The sequence below is a fragment of the Ipomoea nil genome, unplaced genomic scaffold, assembly GCF_001879475.1.
Source record: "Ipomoea nil cultivar Tokyo-kokei standard unplaced genomic scaffold, Asagao_1.1 scaffold0191, whole genome shotgun sequence".
Taxonomy (NCBI): Eukaryota; Viridiplantae; Streptophyta; class Magnoliopsida; order Solanales; family Convolvulaceae; genus Ipomoea; species Ipomoea nil.
Window position 1 is genome coordinate 599,394 of NW_017616619.1, and position 11,241 is coordinate 610,634.

Below are 11,241 nucleotides of genomic sequence, written 5' to 3' on the forward strand. Positions count from 1 at the left end.
GGACTCGGTCACTGACGGCTCAGCAGAGGCGGGCTGATCGCTGTGCTGGTCGGACCTGGCTACGGGGCACGGCAGGTTGATCATCAAAGGCCGAAACAGTACTCGGCTTACCACGAGACACAACCGACGCAACACCCCATGGCTCCGGGCGTGGTACGGGTACCTGCGAGTCATCAGAAGCAACAAAAGGAAAGACAGTGTCATCGAATCGCACATGGCGACATATATAAACCTTGTTAGTATTAGTGTCTAAACAACGATAGCCACGAAAAGATGGGGGATATCATAAAAAGACACAAGGAGACGACCGAAATTGTAGTTTGTTGCGATTATAGGGACGCAGGTTAGGAAAACATAAACACCCAAAAACACGCAAGTATGAATAAAGGGAGGAGACTGATGCAAGAAATAATGAGGAGATTTATCAGATAAGACACGAGTGGGCATTTTATTAATGAGATACACAGCAGTTTCGAAGGCATAATCCCAGAAATGAGACGGAACAGAGGACTGGGCCATTAGCGCCAGTCTTGTTTCGACAACATGGCGATGCTTGCGTTCTACTATGCCGTTTTGTTCATGAGTATACGCACAAGACTGCCTGTGACAAATACCCAACGATGCGAGAGTCGAACCAAGCTTTTTGTATTCTCCCCCTAAATCAGACTGAAAAGATAGAATTTTACGAGAGAATGAATGCTTAACAAGTGACCGAAACTTATCAAATATCACATACAAATCAGACTTAGCCCGCATAGGATAATACCACATGCGAGTGTAATCATCCACAAATAATACAAAATATTTAAAGCCATTTGCAGAAAGTATCGGCGCAGGGCCCCAAATATCCGAATATATTAATTCTAAAGGATGCGAACTAGTAGATTCAACACGCGATAAAGGAAAACGAGACGTGACAAGAGGAACAAATATTGGGCAGATCATTAGGATTAAAAGAACTAAGACTAGACGAGCCTAAAATTTGACGCAAGACCCGAGAGTTTGGATGCCCAAGCCGCATATGCCAAACGAAAGAGGATCGTGCAGCAACAAAAGCAGCGGGAGCTGGACGCGAGATAGGCCAGACATATAAACCCCCAGACGCATGCCCCTTAAACAGGGTGTTCCTGGTTGTAATGTCCTTCACAAAGAAACACAAAGGGTGAAACTCAAAAAAGACATTATTTTCTTGAGTAAAACGTTGAACAGATAACAACGAAGAAGATAAACCAGGAAAATGCAAGACATCAGACATACGAAACGACTTAGAATCAGTGGCTAACAAAGTAAAACCAATAGTAACAATAGACAAACCTGTACCATTGCCGACCCGAAGTGTCTCCGGACCATCATACGTAGTAGAGGACGTCAATAAGGTGGGATCAGGAGTGGCATGATTTGTGGCCCCAGTGTCGGGAAACCACTTATGAGAGTCATCCATAGAACCTTCAACACCATAAATGGTGACATTCGCCTGAGGATCCGGATCAGGAGTGAAACGATGCCAACATGTCGTAGCTATATGCCCTTGCTTGTTGCAAAGTTGACACCGAGGGCCCGAGTTGGACCGCCCCCGGCCACGGCCACCTCGTCCTCTGCAGTGGCCGCCACCTCCTCGTTTCTGCGGACTGCCACCGCGTCTTCCGCGGCTCACGGCCAAGGCTTCTGGTGCGCCGAGAGCCGCGTCGTCATCCAAACAAATCCATTCCTGCGAAACAAGAAAATCCACAACCTCCGGGAGGGGAACGGGAGCACCGCGGGCTAGGGTTGCCACCAATGGTCGGAACTCTGGGCATAAACCCCAAAACACGTATAAGTTCTGATCATCCAACTCAACATGAAGACCGACGAGAGCCAATTCATCAATCAACATCTGGGCATGACCAAGGTAATCAGATATGGAGGAATCACCTTGATGGAGCCCTTGAAGTTTGCCGAGAAGCCGGAGTGCACGAGAGCGAGTAGACAAACCTATGGTTTGTTCGATTACCTGCCACAAAGTGCCCTTGCCGACGGCGAAGCGAAAAGTCTCCTCGGATAAAGAGGAGATGAGCATGGAGAGGATGGATTTGTCTTGCCGGCGCTACGCGAGCTACCGTGTCGGGAGATCGCAAACCACCGTCGGGGCGCTGTCCGCGATTGATGCCAGTGCCGGCGATGCCGTCGGAAAGGGTGTAGAACCATCAATAAACCCTAGAAGCCCTTGGCGTTCAAGAAACATAAGCATCTGAGTCCGCCAGAATAGATAATTCCGGGAGGTCAACTTTAACGAAACAAAGTGATGAGCCGATGAGAGGCTACCACTCGCAGGCATCGTAGGAATCTCGGTAACAGTCCGTTCAGAGGAACCAAGAACAGAGCTGTCATTAACACCGATATTTTCCATGGATAAACCTAGCTGATACCAGATGAGAATATATTTTCTGTATTTAATGAATTATGTCTAAGAGTACAGGGAGCGAATATATAGAGATGCTAGATAGAATCCTAGTCTAACACGAATAACATAGTCCTAGTCTAATATGAATAATAGAGTCCTATCAGAGATAACTTTTCCAAGAACATTATAGCATACTAGATGAAGAAAAGGAAAAAAAATGCGATATTTGATCAATCATTGTGTTGCATAACTGCATAAGTTGATGTAAAATAGACTAAAAAGTGGAGATCTACAAATACAAATACAATACAAATACAAATCTAATAAGAGCCAATAATGTTAGGCCCTTAACTGAAACAAAAAAATTGTTAGTGTAATTATTTCTTAAAATGAATGGTTCATATTATTTTGATTTTAGTATTTTGTAATGATTTTTCTTATTTACCCTATATTATATTATTTTCTTATCTTAAATAACCCTAAATTCCGTTAGTATAAACTTTAGTAACGGAATATTCCGTCAACTATTTATTATTCTTAACTTACTCATTAATTTATATAAGAAAGGTCTTAGGTTCGAACACATCACAATTAGAGTTGGCATAATTGTTAAAAATATACTACGAATATGTTAAAATGTATGTATATATATATATATATATATATATATATATATATATATATATATATATATATATATATATATATATATATATATATATATATATATAATATAAAATTTAACATAAATTTTTGTCAAATAATTAGCTCGACTAAATACATACCGTTCAAAGTTGAGCATTAAAGATTATAAATCATGAACTTTAAAAATCATTTGATTTTCTTGCATTAAAAAAAAAAAAACAAATTTAGGTTAAGTTTTTTTTTTTTTTTTTTTTTTCATTTAATTAATCTTCTTTTGATTATTTAGAACAAAACTTAATATTTCAATTATGCTTTTGCATTATTGGAATGATTTAGGTCATTATGGTATTAATATTTTTTGTATGTATTTTATAATGGTACAATTGTACATTACTTTACAAATATTATACTACAGAGTATTATTTTTTTAACAGACAAAATTATTCATACATCATTGTCAGCCCTACGCGACCTAACTACAAAGTTGTTGATCATAAACACAATTACACATGGACTCTAAAACGGTAGGACCATTTTCCAAAGAAATGACAATATTGGCATTCCACTGGCTCCAATTGAACAAGTTTACACATCAGAATTTTTTTCAATGCATGAAAACTTCTAAATAAATTTGTAAGTTAATTTTTACTATATCATTATAACAATATCTATTGTAACCATATATTTTGAATTATTTATTATCATCCTACAGGAATTGTAACAATTGTCATTGACAAACTCTCAAAACAATTTATTTCAACAACGAATAGAAATTAAAAAATCAATGATTTCATTATTATTAATGAAAAGTATGTACGTCACTTTATTCAGAGCTATATCTGGGCATGTCTGCCCAAGGCTCCCAATTTTTGGGGGCCCCATATTAATTTTTTTTTTTATATCTACACTTTTAATAAGAGCGAATAATGTTAGGCCCTTAACTGGAACAAAAAATTGTCGGTCCTATTGTTTCTTAAAATGAATGGTTAATATTATTTTGATTTTAGTAATTTTCAATGATTTTCCTTATTTACCCTCTATTATATTATTTCCTTCCCTAAAATAACCCTAAATTCCGTTAGTATAAACTTTATTAACGGAATATTCCGTTAACTATTTATTATTCTTAACATACTCATTAATTTATATAAGTAAGGTCTTAGGTTCGAACCTTATCCCGATTAGAGTTGGCATAATTTTTAAACATATATTATGAATATGTTAAAATGTATTAAAATATATATATATATATATATATATATATATATATATATATATATATATATATATATATATATATATATATAATATAAAATTAAACATAAACTTTTATCAAGTAATTAGCCCGACTAAATACATAGCATTCAAAGTTGAGCATCAAAGATTATAAATCGGGAACTTTAAAAATCATTTGATTTTCTTGATTTAAAAAAAAAATAAATTTAGGTTAAGGTTTTTTTTTTTTTTTTTTTTTAAAGGGGGTTTAATTAATCTTCTTTTGATTATTTAGAACAAACTTAATATTTCAATTATGCTTTTGCATTATTAGAATGATTTAGGTCATTATGATATTAATATTTTTTATATATTTTTTTGTAATGGTACAATTGTACATTACTTTACAAATATTATACTATTATTTTTTTATCAGATAACATTGTTCTTACATCATTGTCCATATTACAACTAAAATCTCAGTCATATACGCAACAATGCAAATCTAAAGCTTCCTACACCATAATCTCATTGCATGATGAATCCCTCTTTGTTGCCACCAGTAACCTAATGGCACATGACACACTACCAACAAAAAAAATAAAAAAGAAAGAACATGTTCAGTGCATATAGCCCTGACATGGCATCAAAACACTTATAACCTAACCCATGCCTTTAGCAAGATAGTCTAAGGTGGGTTTGTGCCTATAGCATAGTAACCGCTAGGCCTGTACCTTCAGTACAATGACCGGACACTCGTTGTGCCAACCACCAACATTTTCTTTTCCACCAATCACATCTCATCTTTTCTCATCATGGACAATCAATCATAATCAATTAATGATCATCAACAATGTGCACAACAACAGTAGTGGCCACCACTCAATATCAACAACAACCGATACACATTAACACATAGCAAGGGGATGATCAGGGGAAGAGCACAACAATCATATTTCCACATTAACTTGTTTGGGTTGACTTAGCGTTCTTGGAAGTTCCTCGGGGGCTCGTAGGCAGCCAGCCTCGCCCACTGAAGATTAAAACAATGACAATGCTACCCAAAAGAGAATTATGAAGAATTAGAGAAATTTAAACTAAAAATAGTATTTATTTAGACTATCACTTTAAAACTAAGTATTTAGACTAGAGTTATTACAAAATTACAAACATTTATTTTAGTGACAATTATAATCAATCTCTCATATATTATTTTCAATTTATATACTTTAAATTACCGATTTAAATAAACAAATTCAACATTTATTTAGCTATGCATAAACATCTCCTATATAATATTGCATTGATATACTTTAAAATACTTATTTAAAAATAATCATTGGGCATTATCCCATTCGCGCAAAACGCGTAAAAAAACTAGTGTATAGTATATAAGCAGGAAGCAGTTAGGCATTACTGCATTAAGCAAATCTCATAGGTCTATAGGCCGTAACACATCTCACAAATTCCTTCCGCGCAACCCAATTAGTACCATAACTTGATTTAATTACGCATCTATGCAAATCTTACAAATTCCTTCGGCGCAATTCCATTACTCTACTTCTCTCAAAATGTTGAATCTCTAAATCTTGTTGGGGAAAATCGGATAGAATATGTCGTAGACCTGGGGCTACTATTTTTTATAGGTTGAGTATGAATGAATCTTGGCGGAATCGGTGACGTGTGCGAGACACAACCTTAAAAGCAAAAATTGCCCGGAGACGGTTGTAGTCTTACCGGTTGCTTTCGACCAGTTAACACCGAAGCACAGGATTGCAGAAGAGAATAGGAGAATTAGATGAGTGATTAGAACTGAGGAAGAGCATGGTATTTATAGTGTTGGAAATACCCGCCCCTCCTCTCTCAGCCATTCAATGTTCCGCAATTTTAGGGAGAATTGTGGTGAACATGCCCACAAAAATAGGAAGACTTATTCCACCACAAATTAATGTGTGGATGGTAGATTTCTACACAAAATCTACCTCTAAAGGAAAAGAAAACTCGGAATTAAATAAAGGCCGAGTAAAACGCTGACAACACCACGCACGCGACGCGCGTGTCGAGCCGGGCGGCGGCGGCGGCGCGCGCGTGTGGGGTTCCCTTTCCTTCTCTCTATACAATAGTTTAGGCCTTCCAAATGGGTTGGTATTAAAAAGGTGGAAATTAGTCCCTTATTCTTCCAATGTGGGACAAGAGTGTCTTCCTTCTACACACTTGTTAAAACACCATCTTGAATGTAATCTCCAACAATCCCCCACACATTCAAGGTGGCAAGACGAAGACAGAATTTCTGGCATGAGTGCTGATCTTAATGTCAGTGGTTGTACCTTGAACTGACACGTAGTGACTTGAGTAACTTTCTCCTTTGATAGTGAATTAGATCTTGAACTACCGAAAGAAGAGTTAGTTTTGAACTCAGTTCACACACCAGCATTCACCCTGTAAGACAATATATAACTTGGTCTTTATCGTAAGGTCAACTCTTTGACCTGGGACCTATCTCTGAATAGGTGTGTTTAGCTTTCAGGTTTATGTGACCTCGAAGTTTGCTCAATGTATCGCTACTAAGCCCATCTCCCTCGATGTTTCGAGGATGGCTCTTTTGTTTAGCCCCTTCGTGAGGGGATCTGCAATATTCTTTTCGGATTTCACATATTCTGGTGAAAGCACGCCACTTAGAATTAGTTGTCTCACAGACTCATGTCTGACTCTTATGTGTCTCCTCTTACCATTGTAGGCACTATTTTTTGCTACGCATATCGCAGCTTGCGAGTCACAATGTATGGGCACTGATGGCGTAGAACACCCCCACAATGGCACGTCTGCCAGTAGGTTTCTAAGCCACTCAGCCTCTTGCCCTGCTAGATCAAGAGCTATAAATTCAGCTTCCATCGTTGATCTGGCTATGCACGACTGTTTCGTGGATTTCCACGATACTGCTGCTCCTCCCATGGTAAAAACATACCCGCTGGTGGAGCTCACCTCATCACTGTCATTCACCCAATTCGCATCGCAATACCCCTCTAGGGACGCTGGGAAGCCAGAAAAGTGCAATCCCCAGTTCATCGTTCCCTTTAGATAGCGTAGCACCCTCTTTAGTGCATTCCAATGGGTATCGCTGGGATTGTGAGTGTATCGACTTAGTCGATTTACCGCTAGTGCAATATCAGGTCTGGTATAGTTCATTAAGAACATTAGACTCCCGATTATTTTCGCATATTCCTCTTGAGACACACTTGTCTCTGTGTTTTTTGAGAGTTTTGCACTTGGGTCATATGGAGTTTGAGCCGGGTTCACTTCAAAACTGTTAAACTTCTTTAGCAGTTTCTCTGTGTAGTGACCCTGTGATAACTTGTAGCCATCTTTCTCTTTGATGACTTTCACTCCAAGTATCACATCAGCTTCGCCCATATCTTTCATATCAAACTTGTAGACCTCTTTGTCTCTTTTATTGCATTTATATTTGAGCTAAAGATTAGCATATCATCTACATAAATGCAAATCAAGACAATGCTAGACTCAATCTCTTTTGAGTACAAACAAGCATCTGATCGGTTTACTGTGTATCCCAGATCTAACAGTGTTTTGTGAAACTTCTCGTACCACTGTTTGGGAGCTTGTTTTAACCCATATAGGGATTTTACTAGTCTACATACCTTCCCTTCTTGCCCGGGGTTGGCGCATCCAGGAGGTTGAGACATGTAAATTTCTTCTTCCAGGTCTCCATTTAGGAAAGCTGTTTTTACATCCATTTGATGGACTAGCCACTTGTGAGAAGACGCTAGAGCAAACAATATGCGTATTGTGGTTATTTTCGTTACGGGAGAATAGGTGCAGAACTAGTCTTCACCAAACTTCTGTTTATATCCCTTAGCCACTAGTCTTGCTTTGAACCTTTCAATCGACCCGTCGGGTCTCATCTTCCTTTTGAAGATCCACTTACAGCCAATAGGTTTGGCTCCCTTCGGTAGGTCTACAACCTCCCAAGTGTGATTAGACTTGATTGAGTCTAGCTCATTTTGTATTGCTTCTTTCCAGAAGACCGCATCGACTGAGCGCATAGCTGCCTCAAGGGATTTTGGTTCCTCTTCTAGAATTAACTGACATACGAACTGATCAAAAAGTTCATTAATGTCATTTATTTCAGAAATGTACGTAATAAAATCAGGCCGAAAACTTGTCTCGGTCCTCTTTCTCTTACTCCTTCTAGGTTCTTCTGTTTCAAGTTCTGTTTCAGAAGTTGAAGGTAGTGAGGACGAGAATTTTTCATAGGTATTTGATCCACATTTTAGTGGGAATATGTGTTCGAAGAACTCGGCCTCTCGTGCCTCGCACATAGAGTGGCCGTCCAGGTACATAAACCTATATGTAGCGCTATTTTCTGCATACCCCACAAATATTGCATCTGAGGTTTTAGGGCCAAGATTAGGTTTCTTGAAGTGAGGAAGACCTACCTTGGCAAGACACCCCCACACATTGAAGTATTTTAGATTGGGTGCGTAACCTTTCCATAGCTCATGTGGAGTTTTTTCATAACCTTTGTGAGGTATCCTGTTGAGGATGTGGTTAGCTGTTAAGGCAGCTTCCCCCCACAGAGAGTTAGGAGCGCCTACGCTTATCAGAAAGGCATTGATCATTTCCTTTAGGGTTCTATTTTTCCTTTCAGCCACACCATTTTGTTGTGGTGTATAGGGTGCTGTCACCTCATGGATGATTCCATGTTTTTCACAAAAGGTTTTGAGGGAGGTAGACTCATACTCTCCTCCTCTGTCAGACCTAAGTCTTTTTATCTTTTTCTCTAACTGATTTTCTACTTCAGTTTTAAAGCTTACAAATTTTTGTTCTGCCTCATCTTTAGTTCTAAACAGATATATCTTTGAAAAACGAGTAAAATCATCTATAAAGGATATATAATATCGCTTTCCCCCTTTTGTCTCAGTATTTTTAAACCTGCATCTGATTCTGGCAACTTCTCAAGTAAGGTATAGGTTTGTAGTATTTCACTTACCGGAATAAGTTCAGCTTCAAGGTCGGACACCAGATTCTCATATTCGTGCACTTGCTCGATAACTGGTTTCGTATCCACCATACGATAGTTGAGCCACCGCCCAACCGTGTACTTCCTCCTACCAGCATCTCAGCGCCATACTTCCTTTTGAGCATGTCCCAGATCTCCTTTACAGATTTGTATTTAGCATAGATGTCTAGCAGGTTGTCAGACATGTGATGCATCATGAGACCGCGAACCGTTTTGTTGTCCCGCTCGAACTTAGCCCGGATGTCTTGAGACTTGTCAGTTGTGACAGATTCAGGTGTTACAGACGCAGGGGTTGAAGTGGAGCCGTCCTCTGGTTGAGGATTAGTAGATTCAGCAGTTTTCGTTTCAGCAGGTTCAGGAACATACGTGAGAACGTATTCCAGTTCAACAGATTCGATGTGTATGAGCATCTTGACTGCCCAACGACGATAGTTTAGGCCGTCAAGAGGTTGAAGCTTGGCAAGATCAGATGCAAGCTTAGATACGAAGGTCGACATGATCACGGTGACTCAATGGTTCAGCGGACAGGATCAAATGCCACAATTCTATTGGTATGATTCTTGCAATTCTATTACTCTATTAGTACCGTAACTTGAGTTCATTACGCATTTACGCAAATCGTACAAACGACACCTAGGTATTAGGTAATTGACGCAAACAGTAGTCGGTATTAGGTAATTGACGCAAATAGTAATCAGCAAATGACAGACAGACACAAAGTAGTAGTACGCAATTGACGCAAACAGTAGACAATAGACGCAACTCGACAAAATTCTTCAATTCTTTTTTTATCATACAAAGTCACAAATTCTTCAACTCTCTTAACAGGTAATTAAAATTACTAAATATCTCACAATTCTTGTTTATTATTTTATTTACGTGACTTAATAATTCTGATTTTAGAATAATATATTCAAGAATTTATTTCTTGATTAATTATTAATTTATTCATAGAAGTTTCTAAATAGATTCTTATTTTTTTCTTAGAATTTTATAATTATTTTTTCAAGAAAATATTCATCTGGGTTTGAGAAGCATAAAAAGAAAAGAAGAACTGAGCAACTAACTCAATCTCAAAAGGGAGCTTTTGAAAAATTCATTACAAAAGAAACTCAAATAGATGTGCAAAAAAGATGATATCAAATAAAAATTGTTAGGTTCTAATTTTCATATAGAAAATCAAGATGATTGTGAGATTGAAAAAAATTTAAATGATACTGTGCACAATGATGATAGGTATATATCACTGTGGCAATGAGAATAATAAGAATGTTGATTGTTTAGATGATGTTGGTCACAATATAGTGATAAATCAAATGATTCGCTTTTATTTGACATATATGATCCAAGAAATTGGGATGCACTTGATTCTAAATTAATAGATATTCTTGTAAAAGGTGATCATAAAATAGATTTATCATCAATAAATAAATGTCCTAAAGATAAATTCTCTAGAACAATTTTTAAAGTTAAAATTGTTGAAATCTTACTTACGATCAAGTATGTTGCAAGAGAGACTTAATGGATTAGTTTTAATCTCTACTAGTAGTTGCACCCGTGTGATGCACGGCTATATATATATACTGTGTATTATATTAAGTATAATATTGAAAGGCTATAATTAACCATTACACAAAAAAAATTGAAAGGTTATCAATTAATTACACATCACATAATTAATTTGAATATTTGTGAACATAAATTTATAATTGGTAATCATAAGGCAAAAATTATAAGAAAATTTTTGTAGTGGACCATTGAAGACAAAGTTGTGTGGACAATGAGTAACATTATCATAAAAAATAAAATATCGTATTTAAAAATGTTTTCACTTTTTGGTACACATAACGCCCTTATAATTTTAGTAATGTACAACCTAATCATGTAATTAGTGTCACTAAGGTCAACATTAAAAGGCAAACATGGTGGACCATGGACCAAAAAGTGTTGTATACCTTGGACC

General features: G+C 37.2%; 1 protein-coding gene across 1 annotated transcript; it reads right to left on the reverse strand.

The window, feature by feature from the left end:
* Positions 1-1,112: 1,112 nt before the first annotated feature.
* On the reverse strand, positions 1,113-2,056 carry LOC109187885. Its single transcript, XM_019338271.1, has 2 exons — positions 1,315-2,056; positions 1,113-1,141 (listed from the first exon to the last, which is right to left on the reverse strand). Exons 1-2 carry the CDS (start codon positions 2,054-2,056, stop codon positions 1,113-1,115), a joined length of 771 nt encoding a protein of 256 aa, XP_019193816.1.
* Positions 2,057-11,241: the final 9,185 nt, after the last annotated feature.

Excerpts from the sequence above, each read along its gene's own strand:
- LOC109187885 (XM_019338271.1), bottom strand. The coding sequence starts at position 2,056 with ATGCTCATCTCCTCTTTATCCGAGGAGACTTTTCGCTTCGCCGTCGGC. Across the intron at positions 1,142-1,314 it reads TCGGGTCGGCAATGGTACAG|GACATTACAACCAGGAACAC; the intron begins GTTTGTCTATTG and ends TTCTTTGTGAAG.